General features: G+C 39.3%; 2 protein-coding genes across 5 annotated transcripts; one reads left to right on the forward strand and one right to left on the reverse strand.

The window, feature by feature from the left end:
* Window positions 1–389: 389 nt before the first annotated feature.
* On the forward strand, window positions 390–11,510 carry LOC124301520 (inactive hydroxysteroid dehydrogenase-like protein 1). Of its 2 annotated transcripts, XM_046756676.1 has the most exons (6): window positions 443–545; window positions 2,141–2,854; window positions 3,080–3,254; window positions 6,768–7,004; window positions 8,185–8,528; window positions 10,101–11,510. In XM_046756676.1, exons 3-6 carry the CDS (start codon window positions 3,095–3,097, stop codon window positions 10,308–10,310), a joined length of 951 nt encoding a protein of 316 aa, XP_046612632.1. In that variant the 5' UTR covers window positions 443–545; window positions 2,141–2,854; window positions 3,080–3,094; the 3' UTR covers window positions 10,311–11,510. The 2 variants fall into 2 exon arrangements, with proteins under 2 accessions (XP_046612631.1, XP_046612632.1); XM_046756675.1 differs by lacking the exon at window positions 2,141–2,854 and having other exon boundaries at window positions 390–545.
* LOC124301514 (fatty acid CoA ligase Acsl3) lies at window positions 11,295–26,917 on the reverse strand. Of its 3 annotated transcripts, none has more exons than XM_046756661.1 (8): window positions 26,178–26,917; window positions 15,909–16,263; window positions 15,443–15,811; window positions 14,751–15,146; window positions 14,346–14,658; window positions 13,595–13,858; window positions 13,135–13,410; window positions 11,295–13,029 (listed from the first exon to the last, which is right to left on the reverse strand). In XM_046756661.1, the coding sequence occupies exons 2-8, from the start codon at window positions 16,257–16,259 to the stop codon at window positions 12,875–12,877; spliced, it is 2,124 nt and encodes a 707-aa protein (XP_046612617.1). In that variant the 5' UTR covers window positions 16,260–16,263; window positions 26,178–26,917; the 3' UTR covers window positions 11,295–12,874. The 3 variants fall into 3 exon arrangements, with proteins under 3 accessions (XP_046612617.1, XP_046612616.1, XP_046612618.1); XM_046756660.1 differs by lacking the exon at window positions 26,178–26,917 and adding an exon at window positions 20,874–21,050; XM_046756662.1 differs by lacking the exon at window positions 26,178–26,917 and adding an exon at window positions 17,031–17,349.
* Window positions 26,918–27,161: the final 244 nt, after the last annotated feature.

The raw sequence follows: 27,161 nt of genomic DNA on the forward strand, positions 1-27,161 counted from the left end.
ACGTATATTGTAAATTGATCGATGGAAACTCGATCATTTTTCATCCTCAATCTTTTTTTTTTTACGTTCGCTTCCTCTCTTACTCTAGCCTTCCCGCAACGAACTAGATCTGAGTTCCTTCCCCTCCGTACATAATCAAACGCGAAGCCCGCGGTCGTCGTAAAATAATAACATCAAAACATAAAGTGTCAATGACGCGATCATCAACGAGCTACGTCCTTGCGTTATGAACCACTTTTACCGAATCAAGTTTATCGCCGTCCCATGGATGCGTGGCGGTGAGAGTGCCGGCACGGGCACATGATATAATTATTCGCTCGAGCAAATTTCCCCCTCCAAAGTCGTAGCCGCGTTCTCCGCGTGTCGTAATGATTAATTGATTGTCAAATGGCTTACTTGCACACATGCGCATTAAGCACACTTATCGTTATTCCGTTCCCATTTCCGTTAATGCGATAGAATCGATCACCCACGCTGCGTTGCTTTGCTGCCGCAGTCTCGCAACCGACGGACTGCTTTCACCGTTCATCCGGAACGAATCACCGGTAGGTATTTTATAGTTTAATGTCACTTAAAGCGATAAGACAGCCGAGGTAAACTTTTTGCTTATCCGTATTATCGGCTGTAACGATTCCAACACCCGAGTTCGCGCGTTATCATAATTTCGATAAGAACGAATCCACTTCTCCAAGTTTCGGTGTTTCTGATTCAGTGCCATTTTTTATTTTTTTTTTTTTTTTGTTTTCGCCTCTTGACCACATCAATTTCATTCAGAGTCGCGACACGCGCGAATACGATTCTATCTTCTAGTTTTTCCTCAAGGTAAGGATCGTGTCAACTATTTTGGACGGTATCGTTGTAGGTACACACCAACATCTGCTGAAAATTTCATTGAAATTAAATTTTTATTATCATTATTTCTGTCCCCGAAGCGAAATTTCGTCTATTTCGAAGTCAACTGTTGTGAGGTAATCTTTGGAATACAGTAACACGTTTAACAGTGATTAGAAACGGTGATTAGAACGCAAAGTGAGAGTGAAAGAGAGAGAGAGAGATAGAGAGAGAGAGAATTATGCATGAAAGTTGCGAAGAGACCCACCGTGCAGATCGTCTTGAATGTCAAATGAGTTTTGTTGTATCGGTTAGCTCATATTAGTTAACTAAATCTAAGACGTAAGATACTAATACGTAATTTCGCATTTGAAATCTGGCAGTAGAAAATTAAATTGTCTATAAATATTATTATTGATGCAAGAGCCTGGATATTACATGACGATGATGATTGAGTAACACGACACGTACCGACGTACGTTATGCGTACTTTATACCGATGCGCATTACGTTTTATCGTGCGATAAGAATTCAGAGCACAGCGTCGTCTCGTCGCAAATCTTGACCCGTGATGACACTACAAGAATACGTGATAAAGACACTGTGCTTTAAAATCATACATCGCAAATTTGTGATCCAATATGGAGTCTACAGCCTCGGGTTGATATAACACGTATTTTTAGAAATTGTCAGGGGCGATAAATTAAATAAATAAATGAACGTTATTGACGCAATTATCGCAACCATGCGTTCTAAAAAATTATTCCCTAAAGTTCCCGTACTAAAAGTACGATAAAGTAAACAAATCCGAATTGTAATCGGACACAATTGGAGTTTAAAAGTGGTTAAATTGAAAATTGAGGGGACAAAATATTCTCGCAACGTTTTTCTTCTGGTTACCTGTTTATCGCGATAATTACGTAAGAAGCCGAGAGAAACGAGACCCTTGTATGTAAGTACCGGTTAAAGTTTGCTAAGGTATAAACGAACTCCACTACTTCAGGAACAGGTTACAAGTCAACCAACTCTGCATGCCTTTCGCGTGTACCTCGATTGCGTTTCAGGATACCAAACATAGTTAGTTACAAGAGTGTTTCGTAACTGCATAGGAATAATTAGAAAGAGAGGGAGGGAAAAGAGAGAAAAAAAAAACAAAAACCACCGACCAGCATCTATCGACGTGGGGTTAAGAGTCAGGGTTTCGAGAGGGAGAGGGAGGGGTATAAGCCCGCCGCAATTTGTATCGTTACTTTGGGTTTCGACAGCGGTTTCGAATGGTGACACAGCCACTCATATTTCATTATTTCAGCCAGACGCTTGTAATCTGTGCACAAGTAAAGGAGTGACAGTAAACACGGTATTGTTTGCCCAACCTGCATCTTCCGAGCCTGCAGCGGAGCTCTGCCGCAAGATGTGCGGATGACGAACGTCTCGTGCGCCGAGTTGTTTGCAGAGAAAGTGACGGAGGTTCGGGGAAACGCGCCTTCTCGATCGGTTCCAAGTCCCGACTCCACCGGAGGTGCAGCAACCAGCCAAGGTGGTGGTGGTGGTGGTGGTGGTGGAGGGCGAACGCGGTCTCGTACCTCCGACGAGTTCCTACCACCTCTGAGTCTTTCGGTTTGGGAGATGGAGATGTAGAGAGAGAGAGAGAGAGAGTGAGAGAGAGAAAGAGGTGGAGGGGGAGGAGGGAAAAAGAGAGAGAGAGAAAACGAACCGTCCCTATAACTTAACTGTTCAGTACCTCAGCCTTGCCAGTATCTTTACCCACACATAATCGTCTTGAACCTTTTTCTAACACCTCCGCGACGTCGCTTCTCCAACTGACATCAGTTGAATACTGACTGCATTGATCGTGATACGGTGTAGGCGTTTTTGTTTCGGATGCCGGAAGCTCGACGGATGAAAATAACGATAACGTAATCGTCGAAACCGGTGCGTGTGAAAAGCTGTGTGCGGTTTCAACTGCTCCTCCGAAAGCTCGAGGAAGCTCCTGCAGGATTGAAACTCGGGGTTTCATAAGGGGGTAGGTCTTCCTGCGTGCGCTGACGTTGTTTGTTAGTGAGAAAATCCGATTTGACGATGAATCTTCGCCGAGGTTGAGATGCCGTTGGTGGATTAAACGTCGTTTCAACCTGTAGAAAATAGCCGCGATTAATCCTTCGAGTTTTATACCCTCCCGAAAACTTGATCGTTCACTGGATTACGAATGAATGATCGCATCATTGGCCCTTATTGGTTCTTTGTCCAGGTCTCGACGCGGAAAATGCTTCTCGACATCGCCCTCTCGGCACTCGCCCTGGTCGTTGCATGTTGGATACTCTTCGAGCCGATATTAAGGGCTGGCAGAACATTTTGGGGTGCGGCGAGGCTGATTTTTGATTCGAACACCGTCGACTTGAAGGCGAGGTATGGAGAATGGGCAGGTGAGTGTCTTTGCCAATTTTTTCAAGGTTTTTAGGCACATTTGTTTTCATTAATCTTTTCTCCTGCGGCCGGTCGAATGTCATTACCAGTGGCTATGGTCACAGGATCGTTCACCTCGTTGCAACTGCGGGTTGTTAGTATTTTAAACCGGCACGGGATTAATTTAACCTTGAATATTAGGAGTCGTTGATACTTGGTCCGCAATCTTTTTACACCGATTTTATCGCGTGCTGCACCGAAGCTATTGTGGTAGTTTATTATGCATTCTGCGTTTGGTAGCCTGATTTAATTTATCACCGATTAAAAATCTGCCAAACTTGTCTGCAGTTGCGATTACCATGTTAATTTTATCCGAGCGAATGAAATTCACGGAAAATCCGAATACGACAAATTACATGATTGCTAAATGCAAAAAACGACTTGTTAACCACGCTGCGAGTATCAATAACAGTCCATATGAATACTAAGGTATTATTTATAACGATTGGATCGTCATTATATCACTATGAAGAAACACGAAATTTTCGGCTGGTTCAACAAAATATTCGGCCAAAATCTACCTACTTACACGCACGACGGACTGCCCGAGTATACGTAACGTAGTCAATGTATTGACGTTGGAATGGATTTTCAAAAATAAGAATAACGAACGAAATATTTCGCAGTAAGCCCAATTATTTGAGGTTATACGGTATAATCAACTTCTTATTTACTTATACGTGCAAATACGAAAGCGTTGACGATTTATTGCCACATCTGCATCTCAGGGATGTGAATTCAACGTAATTCGATTAACAATCAGGATGAACACGCAGCAAGCAAATACACGCATTCATCGTCACACGCGCGAGTCAAGTTTACAGACCGTTTTTTCAATTCTGAGAACATGTTCGAAGGTGAAAAATATCCCACTCAATCCGTTCTTGCCGTAATTTTATTTTACCTTAAGTATCGACTCATGACTGTCGAGTGTCGGAAAAAAACGTACATCGGAAATAAAATCGCAAGCGTGTCGATGGCGGCCATATTGGATTGGCGAGCACACGGTCGTCTTTTGTTTCGTTTTCAACTCTTTCGATGAACGAATAATTTATAGGACAATAATCGTACAGGAACTGAAGCATGGATAAAATTGATCAATTTCGACGCGACAGTGGATTTCGATTACCGCCATTCGAAGAGCCGGAAATTGGTACGTGTCACCATATGCCTGCGTAACTTTTTTGCGTGGGCATCGAGAGCTGGTTTTTGTATACGCAACTTTAATCGACGACAACGCATTTACAGCACGGGTATTATAAAATTATATACATTGTACAGCTTTGAACCGGTTATTACGATGCCACGGGGGAATCCTCGCGATTTCACTTATAGATATAACACACACAGCAGCAAATGTGTTACACGGCAGTGATGTGAACTTAGCTTATTCACGGGTTACAATCCATACATAAGTTTAGTTACGAAAAATTACACTTTCACATTTTTCGTTGATTTCATTATTTTACGATGCAAAATCGAAGATGGAACAATCAAGTAAATAAAAAGAACGAAAGGGGCAGATCGGTTATATTAATCCTACCGATTTTCATGCAAAGTAATTTTGTGCATTTTTCAAAGTTCAGTATGCCGAAATATTGCGCTCATCAAAGCTTCAACTGCAATTACGCGATCAAATTGGCGAGAGATACGCAGCGTTTGCAAATTAAAAGAAAAAAGAAAAAATTGCGACATTTTTACGTAACGTAATCGCAAAGTTCTGGGTCGTTGGATTGCCTGCACCGGTGTAGGTGCGTGTATGTAATAATCGTGCAGAAGCGTGCTTTTATAGTGTCTTATACACGTGAATAAATTCGCTGACTATGCAGTTTTACAGTCGGGTTCGCGTGCAGTGAACGCCAGTCTAGATTCAACTTCGATCGAAGTAAAATGTGTTCATAATACGCGGGGAAAAAGTTTGTCCTGAATTCGGGAATGTTGTGTGAGTTTTGTAGAAGGTGAAGTGGGCCCCCCACCGAGACGAGCATAAATTGTACGACGACAGTTGCGAAATTTTCGCAAAGAGCTCGCAGTCAGTCACGAGTGTATAATATAAATAATGAGGGAAAACTTGGTATCGATATAATTTTCGCCGAGAAGATTATACGTGACCTGGATATACGAATGGGTCGCGATTGCAAAAATTCAACCTTCGCTCGTGCACAATTTATTCGCGGAAAAGTTTCTCTCCCCGGAATTTGCACGATCTGCAACTCAGTGCAGCAGCAGCAGCAGCCGAAACCCCCGGTGATGAGAAAGTAAGTCGGAGTATTTTCTGCAGCGGCAAAATTGTCAATGCCTTTGTGCCAATATTATAGATATAGGTGTACGTTATTACCGTAGGTATGTACATGTGTTTGTAAATTACCCAAGTCGGTGGCTAAACGCTCAAATGACTCTCTTGGCGAAGTTCGATGCCCGAATTGCAAGATAATAAGGTACAAAAAATATGAGAAACAAAAAAGGATGATGGAAAAAAAAGAAAAAAAAAAAGAATAGAAACGAGAACACACTGTCCAAAGCAATCGGTAATAGAAGTTTCGCAATAGATGAAAAGTAGAACGTTGAACTGTGCAATAATTCTTTACGGAGCCCCGCGCTCGTGGGAATTTCAGTACGACAAACTTAAGACGAGAAAATGATTCCCGAAGTTATTCGGAAATACGAGAAATCATCAGGTTTTCGTATTACTTTTTTTTTTACCGCGTCGAAATAATTACACATTATGTAAAAGATATTGGCAGACTGCCTCGTTATCAGCGATAGAATATTTTACACTGTTGGAATTGCTCTGCGAGGCTGTATAATTGTCGAAACTACAATAATGTAATATCGTATTGCGGTCTCAAGGTAAACCGTGAAAGTTTTGTTGATCGTTTAATTATTAACCGGACAATTTGTGACTTGCGACGATTGCAGCTGCACGGGAATGATGAATTGAAACGGAGAATTGGCTTCTTGTGAGTGTACAAAAAAAAAAAAAAACAAAAAAAAAATGGAAATAATAGTAATTATAATCACCCGACAATTTACACTACGATTGCATACCCAGCGTGTATATTTTTCATCGTGAACAATACCAGAAAAATAAGAAAACTCATACGAATCTTGATTCGACTAAAGTGCGAAATTGTACTTTGACCGCTTTTTGAACAATTTCGTATGCAAAAAAATTGCAGGTTTCGTCGCAACGATCATTTACGGAATAAAATTAACAGGTACTTGCCGAATTCCGGCTTAATGCGGCGGTAAATATTGACGACTTAAGGTTTATGCTCTTCTATATGCATTGCACTTTTATCACATACACGCGAGTCCGACTAAACAAACGAGCAGTTTCTTATTAATTAATAACTATAGTCACGTATTTCTCGCTTCCGATGCTAATGATAAAAGCAAATTTCTGACAAAAAAACAAGGAGTTGTTGGTAATTTTTATTGTCGTTGACGTTACCTCATCTTATATCGCGCAGTTGTGACGGGTTCGACTGACGGAATCGGCAAGGCCTACGCCAAGGAACTGGCTGTCAGGGGAATGAGCCTGGTTCTGATAAGCAGAAATTTCGACAGGCTTGAGAACACAAGGAAGGAAATACTCGCGACAAATCCGAACGTCGAAGTCAAAGTCATAGTAGCAGATTTCAGCAAGGGAAAGGATATCTACGAAAAAATATCGATTCAACTTCAAGATTTGCCCGTAGCTATTCTAGGTAAGTGATAATTTTTCATTTATTCGTTACAGTCAGAGGTATTCCTCTATATGTATTAGGGTGGTGAATTTTTTTACTTTTTTTACCGGTAGTGCGAATTTTATTTTCATTTTTTTGCCAAGAAATAGGTTCGACTAGAAATAACATTTCGTAACGGTAATATGTGAAATGTTGGGAAAAAAATTTATTACTCGCTGAAAAGTTTTCGATTTTCTAATCATTATATCGTGAATTCATGCTTGTCAATTTTTTGACGATTTCGAATAACAGATGAGAAATATTTTCTACTGAATAAAATAGGTATAATAACGAGATTATATTTTGGTATCCAAGTAATTTGTCTGGAAATCGGATGCCTAAAATTGACGGAAATGAACGTACAAATGTACTCGGATAGAATCCAATGTAGATACACGGAACTTGGTGTTTCCAACGTGGAATAAAAAAAAAAGGTAAAAAAGCGAATGGATTCGAAGTCAGCATTTATGCAAATATGTTAAAAACGAGACGCGGTTGCATCTACTTGTAATTTCGAAATACGGTACACGTGAGTGCTTGCAGAGCCTAATGGCGAGTATGACATAACAGTTTTCTTGAGGCTTTGTGAAAGGTCGATCTCTTCGCGCAACGCATGATAATTCAGGTACATATTTAGCTCTAAGCTTCTTTCTCATCCTCGACTCGTTAGATCAACTTTCACTAATACTTCGTCCTTGTTGAAGACATATTATCGCATACGGTACGGTTTTGTAACCTGTTGCAAATATTATACGTGCTCGCGGTATGGTTAAGTAGAGATTTAAAAGTATAGAAAGTCGCAAGTTAAGGCAAGCAGAAATGCAGATGTTAGATTATTCTTTTTGGAAATTTTATTAATTTTTTTTTTTTACCTATCCCAGCAACAGATGGTGAAAGACGTCCCAATTTTGTAAATTCTATCTCTCGGGTAGATCAAATCGTTAATCTTAGTTTTTTAAACAAATAATCACGTGGGCCAAAAAAATTTGTTTCACTCTCGTACAACGAAATTGAATTTACATGATCGGTGTCCCGAGTCGAAAACGTAAGCGTTTCTCTAGCAGCGGGCAATTTAAACTCGCCTCTTGTGTTTCGAGCTTTTCCAAGTTTCGTTACGTGTTAATCTTAATTAGTGAAAATTCTTCTCGCCGGTGAACTGCAGTCAACAATGTCGGCAAGCAGTACGAGTACCCGATGTACCTGGGCGAGGTACCGGAGACGGAATTATGGGACATAATAAACGTGAACGTGGGGGCGACGACGCTAATGACCAGGATGCTGATCGGAGCGATGGAGAAGCGTGGCCGAGGAGCGATCGTCAACGTTTCGTCGGGTTCGGAACTGCAGCCGTTGCCTTTGATGACGGTTTACGCGGCGACTAAAATCTACGTTAAAAGTTTCTCGGAGGCGTTAAGAGCCGAGTATTCGAGGTCCGGGATAACGGTCCAGCATCTCGTGCCCTTCTTCATAAACACGAAGATGAACGCGTTCAGCGCAAAGCTGCAGGTGAGAATTTAAACCTACGCGAATAATGACAGGGTAGATTTTTAATTTGCTCATTGAAAATACTGAAAATATCAATTTATTATGGGAATTAGGGATCATTTTTTAAGGTAGCAAGTTTATTTTTTTTCGTCGAGAAAACAACATTGGCTAAACCAAACATTTTTTTACGTTATATTTTTCTTCAATTCTCAGAATTGAATTTCAACCGAATAAAGAATTAATCCGCTCAACGATTTGGGTTTTAGTAACTTACTAGATCTGGGAAAATGTCAGGGAAAATTAGGTTTTAAGTAATGGAAAACCTGGAAATGTCACGGAGTTATAATTCCAAAAATTTGTGGCCACCCGGAATGATTTCATTGTTACAATTGTTGTTTCAGTTTTGTTTTGCGTTTGTTCTTTTGATGGTTGAGAAATAGGTGCCTAGATCTAGATCGAGAAATCTTACAAGGTGAAAAATTTCCGACAATTCATCCGTGACACGTTGACTGAATTGCGAAAACTGCACGGTGAAATTCCCTCTTCGTCACTTTTTTTTAGAGCGTTTTCAACACCGTTTAAACGTACAAATCACCGTCCATTCGGAATGTGTGGCGTCGTTGTATAGTTAGGTTGAAAAAGTATTGGAACAAAAACAGAGCTTCAAATAGTATCACCGAAGCTGATCTAGTTACATAAAAAATGATGAAACACCACATTATTTTACCTACGTCATAGAAATCTCGTTGTTATATTATTTTTTTTTTTTTTTTTTACTGAAAAATTTATATTGCTTAAAACAGATTTTTAACGAACATTATCTGATTTTATTCACAAATGAACCGTCCACACATCGTCTAACTCAAATTGTGATTGACGACAACGTATTTCTTGATGAATCACAAGTTCATCGTCTGTAAATTCTTATGTATATAATTCTTATTTTTAATATCGGATTTTTTTTCGTCACCAACTGACAGGCTCAAAAAAGAATCTCTAGTAAATTCGTCTGTGTACGAACAAAATGAGCTATTTTCCAACAAGACCGGACTAACTGTAGGGATTTTTTGGTGGAAAAATAGTGTAATAATGTAATTTCTCTAACGTTGTTAATAGCAAGGTGTTGAAAAATTGAGATTCAGTGTAGAAACGTTTTTTTTCTCTTGATCTCAGAGAATTTAATTTTCCTTATTCAAGTGCCGTTCAGTTATAAGGGTGGCCACAAATGTTTGGGAAAAAAATTCCATGACATTTCCAGATTTTCCATTACCTGAAACTCATTTTTCCCTGACATTTTCCCAGTTCTAGTAAGTTACTAAAACCTAAATCGTTCAGTTTATCAACTCAATATTCGGTTGAAATTCAATTCGAATTGAAGAAAAATATAACGTATAAAAAAGTCCGTTTAAGCCAATCTTGTTTCCTCGACGAATAAAAGTAAACTTGTCACCTTAAAAAATGATTCCTAATTTCCTGACAGAAAACTGATACATTCAAGTTTTCCCATGGCCAAATAAAAAAATCCCTCGACAATTCCAGGTTTTCCATTATCCCTTCGTTTTCGCCCCTATTAAATACCCTGATTGTGTTCAGGTGTCGAGTGTGATGGTACCGGACGCTACGACCTACGCTAGAAACGCCGTCGCGACGCTTGGAAAACTCGACTCTAGCACCGGATATTGGGCCCACGGAATTCAGCAATTTTTCACAGTCATTCCACCGGTCTGGGTGAGAACGAAGATCGGCCAGTTGATAAATCAGACGTTCAGGGAAGATTATTTCAAAGGGAAAACCGTGTCCTGAATACACTCTAGTCGAATCAAAGAAATCACGACGTATATACGCAGTGCCTTATAAATATATAAATATCCTTAAGTCTTTCACTATATGCATTTGTAAATACCGAGTTTAATTCCGACACTTTGTCATCGCGTCGTTTATAACGTGATTATGACAGCTATTTCAATAATTAATTTTTATATCAATAAATCGACGTTAGTTGTTTTACACGAGAATAAACAATTTTGACCTTTTTTAATTGATTCCGAGATATGTTTTTTCGTATACATTGTTTTTGCCTTATGATTTGCGATGAGAAATTTAGACGAGACATGAAAAGAAATGACAATATTTATAATTACCAACGTTTTTTTCAACCTCGTCATTTTGACATGTTATCGTTATATTTGACTATATATATATATATATATATATATTTTCTTTCACCACCTAGTTTTTTTCTTTCCTCTATTTCTCCAATTCTCTGTATATATCAATATATATATATATATACATACAACATGCGTAGATGTGTAATTATTTCATCACTGTGAAGAATTGACAGATGAAAATGAGGATAAGAAATAACGGATAGAAAGAAAACTGCCAATTTCCGTAAAGAATACATATTTATAATTAATTTTTCATCATTCAGGCTTCAAATATTACATACAAGCTGATACACGTAAACACACAACACACGTAAAATAAGACAAGAACTCTCATCGTACGTGTATAGCTGCTCTGAATCTATCGCGTAAGAATAGTTTGAAAAGTGCGTTGAAGTAGTTTCAGTAATAAGATAAGTCATTACAATGAATTACTTCAACCATTATGATTTGTCTGTAATATTATTTCTATTATTATCGATGGTATTTGAAGAAAATGGATGTTTTCGTACGTTTTCACGAAATGAAATTTACTTTAACACGTTTATCGATTGACCGAATAGTTTAGAATATACGGAAATTGCTTCATTCGCATCGGAAATAAATAAAAAATGAAGCATTAAACTCGAATTGCACTCTATTTTCAAACTATACACCTCAATTTTTAACTACATATCGGCTAGTTTTGTACAATACATAATATAATATCGACTATACGCTTCGTTTCGCACACGGTAATATATTTCACGCTTCATCTCCTGTATGGATAAATTTTCTCGGTGGTCGAACTATTCGATGAATTGCGATAAGGTATGAAACATTGAATGATTACGAAGAAGAGAAAAAAATGGTGGAAGACAAGAAATGCGTGTATAAAAGAAATTTAAAACTCTAGCGCCTAGATGAAATGAAACGATTTTACATTAGATTTATGAAACGATTGTATCCACACAAGAGATTTTTAAGCAACGCCGATCATCGAGTGGACCGAACCGAAATATTTGGACACATTTTTGAAAATTTGGTTTCGCGTGTGCAAATAATTCTTCCGACAATGAACAACATATTCATACATTTAATAAAAAAAAGTACTAACATTATTTCGGAATAAATCCGCGAAGTAATAAAATGAATATTGTTAGATTCCGTTAACGAAAACGGAGTGAGTGATGCTTTACGTTTGATTTAAATAAAGTTGTTAACGCGAATGTGTTTTTTTTTTTTTTTTTTGTTGTAAATTTGACCCGTTACGATTATAATAATATAATATATTTTACACCTCAATAATCTCCGAGTAATGATTCGTAATTATTTTTAAATATGTATATATGTATATATGTATGTATATATATATATATATATATATATATATATATAGTATATTTTATTTATATAATTTATTTACAGCGATTTCAATCTTTGCGAACGAACAAAAGCATGAACAGACAAAGATTGAAAAAAAACAAACAAAACGTTGAAAATCGCTTTGCACCATTGTTTGTTTATTAATTAATTTATTTATTTATTTATTCATTTATTTATTCACCTCGACGTTGAAATTCTAATTCTTTTCATCTTTTCTCCCTCGGTATTTTTTTCTAATTTGTTGACTTTTCAAAAAATTTCTTTGCACCCCTCCTCCAATATTCGCGCAATTACTATTTTACACACACTTAATATATTGAATTTCCATCAACAGGAAATGCAAACATATCCCATAAACCGTAGGATATCCTATTTACGAGAAACGACGTACTGCAGAGAAAAAACCCTCATCTCTGTACAAAAACGAGAATCCCAATATAATCCTCGGTAGTTGCCGACACAACGCTTTCAATCTCTCTCTTTTTCCTAAAAAGACTCGGCACAACGCTCACGCACCTAAGACTGGCTAATTTTCATTGATCCTCATCTTCGTTCAAGATAATCTGTATAAATATTTATCTATACAAAAACGGGACAAGGATGCGCATTCACTGGCAAAAAGAGAAAGAACGAGAGAGAAAGAGAGAGCACGTGTCGAACTCATAGGCAGCTAAGATTTTCACCCAAGCTTTTCGTTCCCGAGTGTTTTTCCGTCATTCTCCGTCATCCCCCTTCACGGTATATCACACACACACAAATACCTACATCAGTTACAAACACGTTATATGTTGTTACATTTGGCATTTATCGTATAGTTTATCGCCGGGGCCAGCATCACGAGGCGTACATCCGGTTTATCTCGTGCTGGTAGCGTTCCTGGACGGCTTTTCTCTTGAGTTTAAAAGCTGCCGTGACAAGTCCCATATCCGGTGACCATTGTTCGGCGCAGAGTTTCACAGCCCCAGGAATTTCGAACTTCTCCAGTTTACCTGTAGGGATCGGTGAAGAAAATACCGTGTTCAAAAAGACACAAAGTAAAACTTTCGTCTTTCTGCGAAATATAACATAACATTCAATGATGCAACGCTGCTCACATTTCTTCGACTGCTCGACGAGCTCCTGAAGCACGGCTTTCTCGATTTCCGGATTATTGCACAGCTCCTCGAGCGAGGAAGGCCTCAGTCCAAGATTCTCGGCCAGCTCCTCGAGGTGTCGAGGATTCGGCACGACCAGGGCGACCGTGTAATGCTTACTGGCATCACCGTAAATGCAGATGTTCTCAACCGCCGGACAGGTCTTAAGCTCAGCTTCGACCTTTCCCAGAGACACGTATTCGCCCAGCTGCAGTTTCACCAGATCCTTCTTCCGGTCTGTCATTTTCGAATGGAATAATGCAAAAAACGGTGAAACACTTGCCACTTACCCATCTCTCGCAAGTAGGTAGGTATTACAGGATGGCCACAAATTTATGGGACAAAAATTCCATGACATTTCCAGGTTATTCATTACCCCTTTTGAATACCCTGTCATTTCCACCTTGTATCAGGTACCTACCGATGATTTTGATACACCCGTCAGGATGCACCTCGGCAATGTCCCCGGTCTTGAACCACTGTTTGCCACATTCCTGATAGAAGTCCTCCGACGTCTTGTCCTTGAGCTTGTAGTACCCGGCGGAAACGTTGTCGCCACCGATGATAACCTCGCCCCTCGGATACGGCTTGTCGGTCACTCTGTAACCGGCCTCTTCCCAACTTACGAGCTTTATGTCGCAGGCAGTAGTCGGCGCCCCGGCTCTGCCGGTGCTTCGGTCGTACGCTGAAAAGTGACTAAACGTTTCAGAGGCCGGTTCTACGGTTGAAAATCATAGTATATTGTGTAACAGAGAGTAAGTTTGCAATATGAGTCGCAGGTGAGCCGAAGTAGGTGAATCGAAAAGACCGTTGCCGTCTTGTTGCATACGATTCTTTATGCAACAAGAGCATGTATTAGTTTTTTCACTAAGTATTAAATTGAGGTTAGGGTGACGTAATATCAGATTTGTTTGCGTCTGCGCATGTGCGGAGGGGTTAAACGTGGTATTTTCTGCACTCCGCGCATGCGCATTCGTAGACTCACTAGACGGTTACAAAAACGAGTACTTTTTGTACGGAAAACAGGCATGGAAAAATCCGTAGAACATGTTCGCGTTATATAAATACTTTTTTTTTGTGCCATTTCGTTACAATATGATCGCGAGTCGAGTGTTTATTACGAAAAGGTGACTAAAGATATCAAGGAAATAGGACATGGAATCCGTACTCACTGTCCATCACCGTCGCGCAAGACGTCGTTTCCGTCAGTCCATATCCCTGGGTGACGGTGACGCAGAGACAAAGTTTTATCTGGCAATGAGTGTCCGGACTGAGCGGCGCTCCACCGGATAAAATGAGCCTCGCTCGTCCTCCAAGGACCTGTTTAGCCGCGCCGAATACGTACTTGTCGCAGAGGGGTGTTTCGTAGCCTCGTTTAAGCCACTTGAGTTTGTACTCGTAAGCGAAGTTGAATATCGCCTGTTTGAAGGGACCGCCTCGTTTCACATTCTCGTTTATTCCCTTCGATATGCGGTCAAGGATCAGCTGATATTGGAACAAAACGATCAGTGTGATTGTTCGTGCAAAATTTTGTCTTGGAGTAGTGGAAGGGGCTTTCGAAAAAACAAACAATTTACCGGTACAGCGGTGAGACAGGTAGGGTGCAAAACGGATGCGTCACCCTTGGATCCCCGTTGAATTTTGCTGCTCGAGTCGATCATCGTAAGCGGAGTGCTGTAGCCAATCGGAACACCGCTCAGGAGGCAAACGCTCTCAGCTAATAGTTCAAAGACGTGGGCGAGTGGAAGATAACCGAGGAATACGTCGTCCGATCGAATTTCAACGACGTCACAGTAGGCCTTGAGAGTCGCGATGATGTTTTTGTGGGAGAGAAGAACACCCTTTGGAATTCCCGTCGAGCCCGAGGTGTACATTATTATCGCTGTGTCATCTGCCTTGGGCGGTGACGGTTCGATTTTCAGGGTGTTACCGGTCTTGATGACGTCTGAAAACGGCACCAGAGTAACGCCATCCTGCGGAGAAAACAATGCGAATCGCAATTACGCATCATTCGTAAAACGATCTAAAAGCGCAGGTTTTGTTTCACCGATTATAGTGGACAAAAACTGGTTATGCTAAAGTTATTCCAGTTCTTGCCTTTTTCATTCTGCACCAAGAGTTTCAAGACTCGTGGCGATGAGTCGAGCTCTTGTTTGTCTTAACGTCGCAATAGCATATGTTCCTTGTATGCTTCCACGTTCTTTACACAGACGTCGTTAAAAAATGTTAAAAAATGAACCACCCTAGTACACGCGTGACGTTTTCATACCTTGTACCCCGATGTGTTTGTGGGCTTGAGCTGATCCTCCATGAAAATTACGGTCTTTATCTTAGGCGCTAGTTCAAGTAGCCTTTTGAACTTGGGAAGGAGATCGTGACTGGTTATTACGGTGTCGACCTCGGTCTCGTTTATCCCGTGAGCGATCGCCTCGTCGCCAAGTGTCGCGTATATCGTAACGATGGGGAAATTCTGCTTGAAGCATCCATGAGCCGCGATCATCCACTCGGCTCTGGTCTCAGCGAATATCACCACATTTCGTCCCGACCTCATTCCCAGGTTCCTCAATCCTCGGCCGAAAGACGCGGCGAGTCTCTCGACCTCCGAGAAGGTCTTCCACTTGTAGTCGCCCATTTTGTACTGAAATCAAAGTGCGAGAGTGAGACGAGTTGGAAAGAAACGATCAATTGGGAAAGATACTTCGTGACATGTGCGTGAGACCAAGCAACCAACCAACCTTTTTGAAGACTCTACCGTTCGGCTGCAGCTCGTCCTCCTCGGCGAGGATCTGTCTCGTACCGAGGCATCGTTTCGAGTTGTGAACTTGGGCGACCCAAAGAAGCATTTCATCGAGGGTTTCGACCTTCCGTTTTTTCATTGCGACGTGCATCTCCCCGGGACTGTCGACTGACCTGTAGGTCACAGAGTTCTCGTCCTTCGATACCAGCTTGGCCTTGACTCGCCTGGACTTCTTCCGCTTTTCCCAGGGCCGCTGGAGGACCAGGTAGACCGGAAAGGTGAGCAGATCGCAGACGTAAGAAATCGCCTGGATGGCGCGTATAGCGCCTGCTATCCAGAAACCCTCCATTTCTCTGCAATGATCATTGTACGCATGTCAAAGAGATTGTTAAATAGGTACACTTGTTCGTCAAGGTGAAATAGCGTTTAGACGTTGCGACAAGCACATGCAGAAGAAGCTGGAGAAACGATAATCTCATTACAAAGCTTATACAGCGACAGGCTTGATGAGTGATATAATATTATGTGGGTCGAGGTTTCAATTTCTATATAATCGAATACAATCTATCAACGCCATCCACTTTCTCTATTTAATTATCATTGCACTTATTGTCAGTGATGAATCGGCGACTATGACGACGACCGAGACCATGATAATGCATAAACTGTAACTAGTCCAGTTATTGGAAAACAGTGAACAGAAAATTGCTATCGATTATACTAAAGACACATACTCGGAATCAAATTACGCGATACAAGGAAATTGAGAAAATTTTTCAAGGTTCCGAAATCATACCGAATACGTCGCACGTGCATACATCGAGACACGAATCTATGACAGAGTGTATAAAAAAATTACGAGTCATTATCTAGACGCGAAATCGGCAAAGTCTCATCAATTTTATACAATCAGCATCGTGACACTTCGTCGAGTCATTTATGCACGATCCGATTCCGCTGCATCATTAATATTCCGCAGCGATATATTTATATACGGTCCTTTACAATAATGCAATTAAATCTGTACCATCACGCGGCTACAGATTCGTTGTTAGATCAACGATGATCTATAAAAAAAAAATAGGAAGAAACATGAATCAGAAGCTGATAAAAATCGTACCTTCAAACCTCGAGTATAATATCGACAGGTGGATCGAAAATGACAATGTTCAGGTGTCGAATTAGTCACGTTTAATTATACAGGACGAATAATTATCACGTGAAGCAAAGTCCTTCGCAAGTTATGTATCTGCGGTGGGAGAATTTTTTCTATCCACACTGTGTCGACGATCCAAACTCGAACGATCCGCGATACCGACTGAACTCTGAACACTCTGACAACGAGGACGCGATTATCCAACGGGGCAAAGCGATCGTGTCTCGATCGTTTCTTGGCGACTGTGAAGGCACGCGGGAACCCGACTATTTTATTTCACTTTCTGGTTAGTATTTACCGAGGCTCGAAGCTATATAATCTCGTCGTCGCGGACTTTGCTCTCTGACAAGCCGTACGAGCTCAGCTACAGCATGTAGCACGGAGAGGTGTAAGGAATTTAATATATAACGACGACTTCTCGCTACTTATTATCTCTCGCAGACGACGTGATATGCGTTTTTTTAACGACGCTGGCATGTAAGAAACGTGACAGACTTTGACCCGTGATTGCCGATTACCGATTACCGATCATCGCATCCGTTTCTTTCGCTTTTTTATTTTCTTCTTATTCTTCTTCTTTTAAGTATCAACCGCGACCGATCACCGTGAGAAATGTGGCGGAAAACGTGATAAAATGTGAAAGAAGAAAGAGAAAAATTAAGAAATTGAACTTTGGAGGCCGTGCAACCGTTCAGTTTGTCATAATCGCCTTATCATTGCTCGAGAGACTTTTTCGTCTCTCATTTGGGTGATGATATCGTACATAGAGTATGCATTTATATTTGTCCAACGTCGTACAAATGGACGGTCAAAATTCGAGAATAAACGTGACCTCGTTTGTTACACAGTCGATAAAACTTTAGGTACAACATGATCTTTTAATGGTCCCTTTTTTATTTACTCTCTGCCTTGCGGGAATTAATAGCGTGTTCAGTTGTGCTCTAATCGGGTTTAATTCTTACAGACAGCATATAATTAGACACTGACATTTTTGTAATTACAATTATATGATAAGAATATAATTTAATTAACGCGTGACTCATCGCGGCGTTATCCGGAATTTTGGTAAGGAGAAACCAAAGAGGATAAATATCACACGAAGTATAATAAACATTGCTTGTAATTATAGTTCGACGAATGTCAAACATAGCAGTAATGTATTCACATTAACAATAAAAACTGCATGTGTGTGAACGTGTATCTTTTTTTTTTTTTTTTTTTTACCGGGTACAAGTTTCAACGACTACATACAGAAAATAGAAACTTGACTTGTATATGCATTAAAGTAAACTTAGAGTAGGAATAATGTGGTTGTATAGGTACAATGACAATATGTATAAAGATACGCTAATTGCAAGTGGGAACATTAGAAAAAGACGCGTGTAAGATTTATTCGTTCTATAACTTTGAATATATGGACATATTGATGTTCAACGGATTTTTTTGTTTGTTTCGGTCAGAAAAAAAAAACCTGTAATTTTTCAAAATTTTTCCAATCATTTTGTAAAAGTGTGGCGATCTCACGAAGTGAGGAAATATTCTCGTCACGAATAAGATGGACATTTTTAAAATCGATGAACCTTATCTGTAAAATCAGAGACTCGAAAACGCATCTTTTTTTTTTCTAATGATTCGATAATGGGATGAGGATGCTAAATATTTTAATTATTCTTTTCGAATTTATATATTTCTTTAATTCATTTTAAATGGTTGTTCCTTGTACTAAAAAATAAAACAAAAAGAAACTTCGTTTTGGTAAAAATCGATTTTCTTTTCAGTTCAAGAGTAAAACGAAGAAAAATAATAAAAACTCAATCAACGTGAACCTTGAATAAAATACATCATGTATGTATATAAATGTTTTGAAAATATCTTTAGATCGTTGAACGTTAACGTGTGGATAAAATTTACTAATGTAACACCTTGTATAAAATTTATTGTTTTACCGATCATCGACCGGCAATGCAAATGATATGTAGTATATACGTATACGATGATGTTATATAAACCTGAAGAAGAAGGGATCCGGTTACTGCACAATTCGTGAGAGACTACACCTACAGTCATGTGCGTAAAACGTAAAATATGTGTATAAGGTTACCGCTGTGTATCAAATTAGTGTTGCCTTCCACTCAGTCATGCAAGTTCATCAACTAGAAGCAGCCTATAAGCATTTTACCAAATTACGCCACGTGAGTATGAGTGAGAGCGAGTGCAATCGAAATTAAATTCCACCAAAATCAAAGGATACTGAAATGATTGTAAATTTCAGTTTTTCTTTCTCTTCGTTCTTTTTTTTCTTTATATGTCGAGTAACATCGACAGTCTGCAATAATTAACGTCGATTGACGTTCGTCTGTGAAATCGCAAGCTATCTATGAACTGCAGGGATTTAAAATAATCATTACACGGATGCGGCAATCTAAGTGTGTGAATTATTACACATACATTAATACATATATATACCAGGGCTGGTAGCAGTCAAGTCGTATGGAAAGAGTGAGCAAAAGTAAGTCTTGAACCTAAAAAAGTGACTCAACAGAGTAACTGATCATAATTAATTATTGCACAGTAATTAAACGACACAAGTACTATCGCAGTGTTTTTCGTCTCATCTGAAATAGCCCTATTTTCAATTATATTGCTATTTTCCTTGTTTCTCACGTATTTCATGATATTCGGTAAATGAAAAAAAAAAAAGTTAACAATGGCTCTGATTTATGAATTTATTGTCCTTTCCGGTGAAACATTTTGATACAGAAAAAATGAATAATGCGATCACGGTTGATTTTCCGAAATTAATCTGACGCTGATTTTCTTGCTAAGAATATTGTAATACCCAACAAACAAAATACCGCGTGGGAAAAAGAAATTGGGCAACTAAATTGTTTCTATGTACTAAACTAAATTACGACTGAAAAAGTGGTAATTTCGTGAGAAACAGTTGCAAAAAGTAACTCCGTTAAAAAAATACAGTGACTAATAGCGTGAAAAGTGACTGACTACCAGCCGTGAATTATACTGTATACAAGCTGAGCGATTATATTATTATACTGCAGTCACGTGTACGATAGAAAGATATAATAGATAAAATAAAACAGATAGAAGATAGAATTGTGGTGTGCTAGCGGCGGATGAAATACGTATAAGGGGGCGGGATTCAAGTCCCGAAAGTGCCTAATTCCGAATTATTTGCTGGCGAAACTTGAAATAAAGAAATCAAACTTTGAAGAAACAACAAAGTTTCGCATGATCGGAAGCCCGACGGCTGATAGTTCCAATTAAAATGCAAGATTCCGACAATTCGAGTTTCGATAGAGCAAAAATCCGAAAAATAAAGTTTCGATAGGGTAAAATTCCGAAAATTGAAATATACTCGCACAGGGTAGTTTACTCAACGAGTGGGTGTAAAAAATGTGAAAAACCGAAAGTCAGAATATTCAGGATTCCGAATGTATAAATGTCGAAAATCAAAAACAAACAAAGACCAAAGTGGTGAAATTTCACCAAGCCAGAAATTCACAGAACTAAAAATCTTCGATCATTCGGAATTTCGAACTTTTCGCATCGGATTTCGGACTATTTGAAACTTTGATGTTTCGTCATAGTTTGATTACTTTACTTCAAATTTCGCCAGCAAAAAAATTCCGAATTTGTTGCTTTCGGTACTTTTCAAATTCGGAATTTCAACCCCGTCCCATGTATAAAAGCTGAATAGAACATCGAAATACGATACAAGAAGAGACGGTGCTGCTGCAGCAGCTGATGTAATTTATATTTTTTTTTTTTTTTTTTTAAACAACTCACTGTTTCTCTTCGACGATCATGATGAAAGGTGCTTGATTTCTCTTCCACCACCGAACGGTTATTTATAACAAATAACTATTATATATATATATATATATAACGTGTAATCAATTATTATGCAGATAGACGGCCACGTTTCTTTGTCACACAATAAATATTTGCCGATTTTTATACTGTTTTATTTCCTTCGTTTTCCCCAAATTCGATATATTATCCCGTTATTTGTTGTCCTTCGTTATCGATAATAACAATAAAACACCACAACCCGTTCTCCTCCACCAAGAAGAAGCGATGCAGCCACGTCCCAAATCACCAGCGATGATCAGAATCGGTAGCAAATTTTACCACCACAGCTCTGCAAAAGAGAATCTCTCGTGCATTTTCTCTCTCTCTCTCTTTCTCTCTCTCTTTATTATACTATCTGAAAAATAATTTCACACTCTCTCTCACACACACACACACACACACACACACACACACGAACTGCACTCTTGTAAGAAAAGCGATACACACAACATTTGAACAATTCACTTATTCACAACGTACGCGGTGAATTCTTAATTTTATCGTTGAATGAAAAATCACTTCATGTTATGTTCGGAGTGATCGTTCGTTATTATATTAATATAACGAAGAAATAACTGCAATATTATAATATCTACCACACCGATTAAATTATCATACTAATATGCAACTATAAATATTTCCAATTAACCGCATTATTATACATGAACAAACACACTGCTGTACAGGTTATGCGTAAACAAAATATTGTGTACAAATGAAAAAATAAATAAATAAAAATTTCATTTAATTTTTTACTTTTCATTACCTTAATTCTTTCAGTCACGCGATTCATTTTTTTTTTTTTTTTTTTTTTTCCCCTTTCTTTCTTACACACGGAATTTCAATTACGGACGCTGAATGCGAATCTAATGTAAAATGTGTAATAAAACTAAATAAAATTCGTAAAATGGGATGAAAACGGGGTAAATTATCAACATCGTTTTAGACAATTTTCAACGTTTAACCGAGAAACATCCACTTTTTTCAATCGAACGATTATCTTTTTCCCCAGTATGTGTATTAATTGTAAAAACAAAAACACGCAAATTTTTTATTTTTCAGAAATTGTTTATCTTCTAATTTTTTCTTTCAAAAAATTTCTCGTTTGCCTGCCAAGTCCTATAACTTTCAGATCTTTCACTCGGCCGTTTTCGAAATCATCCCGTCAAGTTTGCCGAACAGAACCTACCGGCTCTTCCATTTTCACATTGACGAAAAGTGTCGCGAAAAGACTGTTTACCCGGCTTGTCCATTATTCTTTCACAAGTAAAGAAAAATCGTGCAAGTTTTTCGGTAACGTAAGACGACGAAGCGGCAGGAGGAGAATGCAACTACGATGATGACGTCGTGCGGAGTTGTAGTACATAATATCATCTGCGATATGAATTCAACTGAAGCGCGGTGATTGCTTCATTACGCACGAATATATGTCATCATCACGCGCCATGCGCAAGCTCGGCTTCATGCTGATGCCGGTGCCGATGCATTTTCATCTTATTTATTAATTCAAGAGGCCACAAGACGACGCCACGTGGTTTAGCACCGTTGCTCCTACGTCTCCCGACCATGTTACGCAATGTACCAAACATGTCTATATATATAAATATTTATATATATATATACAGACACAAATGCAATTGATGCCATCGCGAGCGAATGCAAATTTTATTAACTGGGAGTTTAGCTGCTGCAGCTAACAGAGCGTCGTTTATACGTACATAGATATAATACAGCATTCATTTCTTACCGTTTCTTTATATTATATGCATTTATTACATTTTTATAATATGTACATGTGACACACATATTTTTTTTTTTTTTTTACGGAAAAAATTACGTCAATGCATATTGTGTAATCACAATAACAACCACAAAACGGTTGTAAAGAGTTGTCACGCGGTCTGAAGGTTTTCGCATTGCGTTATTAACATTGCATTACAGTTCAGTGGTTGTTAACCGTAAAAATTATCTGTAACCGCGCCCATCTTTCCCGTGTACATCGTCAAATCAGTAAACGGTTGACCACGAAATATTCTAACTTCACTGAGGATTTTTCCTACCGCAGAACCGGACAGTCATTTTTTTTTCCCGGATTCGATGGAATTTGAAATTTTTGTTCGCTATTTTGAATTTTTAATATCCGATTTCAGATTCGTAATCGGTGTCCGGAAAAACTTATAATACATGTAAAACACGTGTATGTGTGGTGGGCTAACTTTCACGGAAATGAATTATTCTTTGAATTTACACAATTTTTCTTAATAAATTTGTTTATAACAATAACAATTTACATTGTATCACAATAATTACTCTCGAGTATTGAAAACCTATTGGTATACTATAGGAAGGGGCAAAAAAATAAATAAATAAATAAATAAATAAAAAAAAAATATAAATAAACGGATATGCAATAGGTGGTAAGACTGCTGCTACTTACCACTATGACTCAAAGGGTTAATAGACGCCGCTCGCGATGTAAGGTTGCACTTTATATAACGGCGCATCTAGGTGTATAAATACGTACACTGTCGTATTACACCCACGTACAGAGTGATGATGCCGGCTAATTTGTCCCTCTAGCTTTATTGGACTCGTCATCATTATCATTGTAATCATCGCAGGCGGTGCGAATTATAGTGGGCGTGAATTATAAAAAAAAATTAAAACGACGCGATGCATAGAGTACGTCGCATTTGTAATATCGTGGTTCTTATTTGTAATTGCGTATTGTAACAAGTAGCCAAAGGTGCGGTTGATTTGCCGCTATGCCGATAAGAACCCGTTAAATTCGATTATGTACCTTCATGTATACATGGAACACACAACGTGTAATGTTTGGATAATATAAACTTCGATCGACCTTCACGGATGATTAAAATTAGATCACTAGTCAGATAAATATGCACACATGTATGCCTGCGCTATACTACACGATATTAAAAAAACAACATGACATGTATATAATAGATAAAACTACTGCGTCTGCGAGACCAGACGAGGACGTATACATATTGCAACATTTTTCTGCGACTTTCGTTTCTAAATCTTGTTTCGTACAGTTCTATTTTATCATCTATGCGCGCGTTTTGATGTAGGTCGTGAGAATCGTTATTCGACATTATTAATACAGTTTATCAAATGTGCACGCATGGTGTAACGTATATCTCTCTTCGATGAAACGACGAATGCATCATCTCTCACTTATTTTTATAATCTCCACCTTTATCAATTTCACGTACGATAAGCTCTGCTGGGATTTATACCCAAGCGTAAAAATTATCCCAGTTATATCATATCCGATGGTTAATCCACGTCAAATTAGCATGCTATGTACCTCAGCCTCTTCGATTTCAATCATTTTTTAGTATGATATTCATACCGGGCGAAAAATGTCTCGAAATTTTTTTCAGATTCTTTTAGTCACCTGTGAAATGTGTAAAAAAATAATTGAAATACCAATTCCAAAAACACCAGTTGTAAAAATCTAAAACAAATTCACACCTATTTTGTGATTTAAAATCTGATGTTTGAGAATCACACGATAATGGAATCAACGTTCGCTATTTTTTTCGTTCTTCCATGTCCCGATAAAATTCTCGAGACCCTTTTGGGTTGGTAGGAACATCGTATTAAAAAATGATGAGTATCGAAGGGGGTGAGGTACACGGGCCGCAATTTGACGTGGAATGCGTCATATGTGCATATGCTGCTAAATCATTTCGGACAAACGCGGAGCATCGCACATCCAATAGACAGCCTTTGCGATGTAACGATCCAGCTGCATTCCGAAGAAATAAAATGCCAATGTGTGCACGTGCTCGTAATATCGTAGTGTATAATCGGGCCGACATGCGACAGTCTGAACAAATAAGGTATCAAAGTATAATGACGTGTATGAACCAAAGAAATACTTACATGTAGTTTATTAGCGAACAAATAAAATTACCCCACTCATCCGAATTACAGTCGAATTAATTCAACGAGAGAAACACAATTTTAGGTATATTGAGGGGGGGGGGGGGGGAAGATAGAAGCTGATTTTTGTTTTTCTCAAGTTTTGGATAAAAGAAGGGATATTTCTTTGTTTCTATCTGCGTTTCATTTCTTCGTCTCTGTACTTTGAAATATGATAAATCCTCTTGCGATTAAGAGAATGAAATTCCACCAGACCTGTTCGTCGATTCAACAATTATATTCAATTTTTCCACCGTGTCTTTCTTTGACCGGTTACTTTGTTCACGGATTGTTTGTTCGCGACACCGTTTAGACACGCAGCACGCGTGCAAACGGCGACAAAGTGGAATGAGAAGTTTAAACGAGGTTTCAGTTTTCACGCAGCATGGCGAGCGAGAAACACTGCGGCACTAGTTGCGCTCGGTCTCGTTTCTTCTAGTTTTGCCTCGTCGTTCTTCGTACCGTTATTTTAGTCTATAGTTTGCCAGTATTTGTAAACTAAAATAAAAATATAGAGCTCCTACGCGTGCGAAGCACGTCGCCAACGCCTGTATCATTGTTATACTTATGGTAACAACATCAATAACAATAACGACGACAACAACAACAATAATAATTTGGTTGTTTCGAGCGACGAATTTCCAATTACGCCCTGCTATGTGACAATGCCGCGAAAGATGCGGACAATTGTAATTCGAAACGTAGATTCCAACGGCCGGTTGATATTGACGAACAATAACAAAGCGATTAGACGGTTCGATCAATATTCAATGTATACACGCAACGCTTAGTTGTCAATGATCCGGTTAATGGTTTTTATACGCTTCGTAGCAGCTAGCGGTACGCCAATTTAGTTTCGAACCTTCGTTTCATACGGATTACATAATAATGATTTTCAACGCCGAGATGATCATTACACGGTCTGCTGCTGCTGCTGCTGCTGCAGTACAGTGAAATCGCGAACCATTCTAGCTATACATATACATATACATATATATATATGTAGATCTTAGTTAATCTCAGAGAAAATTCGATCTCAACAACTTCCTCCACACGACGTTACGCAACGCATTCAGCCTCCTGTTGGCCTTGTTGATAAAGTTTTACACCCGTAGAAATCGCCTCGCCATTTATTGGAATGAAGAAAAATCATAGTAGGTATGTATATTGGATATACGGAGAAACGAATACGGTGATACATTCATTCATTCTCTCGTTCGTCACCGAGGCGTTCGTAATAAAAAGAAAAATAAAAATAAACAGAAATTATAGAAAAACACTCACCTCTTTTGCTCCTCGTAGGTCGATGCCAATCGGAGATCAGATCACAGCGATCAACTCGTCGAGCGGTACAATTCAAAACGCGGTACAGTTGCAATACCGACCGTTTAGGCTGTGGAGCGCGAGTCGAGTGACGATTGACGAGGGTTAAAGTGGGGGGGGGGGGGGGAGGATACCGGATGTAACAAATATAACGGAATACAGGAGAGCAGCGTATTTACACTGACGAACCTTGAACTTTGAACAGCAAACGCGCACCTGCGGCTGTGAGATTAGCGTTGACAGCAAGTAGGGGGGGGGGGTTCAACCTTTCGGCCAGCAAAGTTGTCCACGGTGCTGGTCCGCAATGATCACTCGCGTAATGCGTCGTTTATGTTTCACCCCACGTGTTCGTGTCAGCTTCAATTCACTGATTATACCACCACTGCACACAGAGAGTATACGGACTAGTCGCATATGTCGCGCGTGCGATGGATGGATGGATGTATGCACGTATCGCGCGTACGGAGGAAGGAAGACGTCGTGGTTTTCGTTCGATGGCTAGAAAATTGAGGCTAACCTCGTACGGCGCATCCCGCCGCGGCGATTATTCCTCGATTATACTCCGATTAGCCCGTCATTCCTTCTCTTCTCAATTATCGCACGCGATGACGCTAGTAAGGTGGGGAAAACCGCGATAACGCAGCTCGATCCGAGACCCGAATGCCAGACCGGTCAGCCGCGTAGTGAACGCTGCCATCCCAGCCGTCTCTGATCCGCTCGCTACAAGCGACGCTCGAACATGTGTGAAGCACACGGACGGGTGACTGTGTCGCTACGCCGCCGACCAATCGGAGAGCAGATGTCGTGGGTGGAGATGTGGCGTGATCCTCGGTGACGTAGCAGCCGAGAATCAATAATATTCCTTCCCTAGCCTGTGTAGGTATACCTTGTTTTTTATTTCGATCCTGCGCAGGCCCCCCAACATTTTTATTCTATCTTTTTTCC

This window comes from Neodiprion virginianus, chromosome 3 (assembly GCF_021901495.1).
Source record: "Neodiprion virginianus isolate iyNeoVirg1 chromosome 3, iyNeoVirg1.1, whole genome shotgun sequence".
Taxonomy (NCBI): domain Eukaryota; kingdom Metazoa; phylum Arthropoda; class Insecta; order Hymenoptera; family Diprionidae; genus Neodiprion; species Neodiprion virginianus.

What these genes read in the sequence shown, in the direction of transcription:
- LOC124301520 (XM_046756675.1), top strand. Translation starts at nt 405, where the DNA reads ATGCGCATTAAGCACACTTATCGTTATTCCGTTCCCATTTCCGTTAAT. An exon ending in GAGGTATGGAGAATGGGCAG is followed by an intron (nt 3,255 to 6,767) that starts GTGAGTGTCTTT and finishes TATATCGCGCAG; the next exon opens with TTGTGACGGGTTCGACTGAC. An exon ending in CGTTCAGCGCAAAGCTGCAG is followed by an intron (nt 8,529 to 10,100) that starts GTGAGAATTTAA and finishes GATTGTGTTCAG; the next exon opens with GTGTCGAGTGTGATGGTACC.
- LOC124301514 (XM_046756660.1), bottom strand. Translation starts at nt 20,893, where the DNA reads ATGATCGTCGAAGAGAAACA. An exon ending in ATGATCGTCGAAGAGAAACA is followed by an intron (nt 16,264 to 20,873) that starts GTGAGTTGTTTA and finishes TGATCATTGCAG; the next exon opens with AGAAATGGAGGGTTTCTGGA. An exon ending in ACGGTAGAGTCTTCAAAAAG is followed by an intron (nt 15,812 to 15,908) that starts GTTGGTTGGTTG and finishes CTTTGATTTCAG; the next exon opens with TACAAAATGGGCGACTACAA.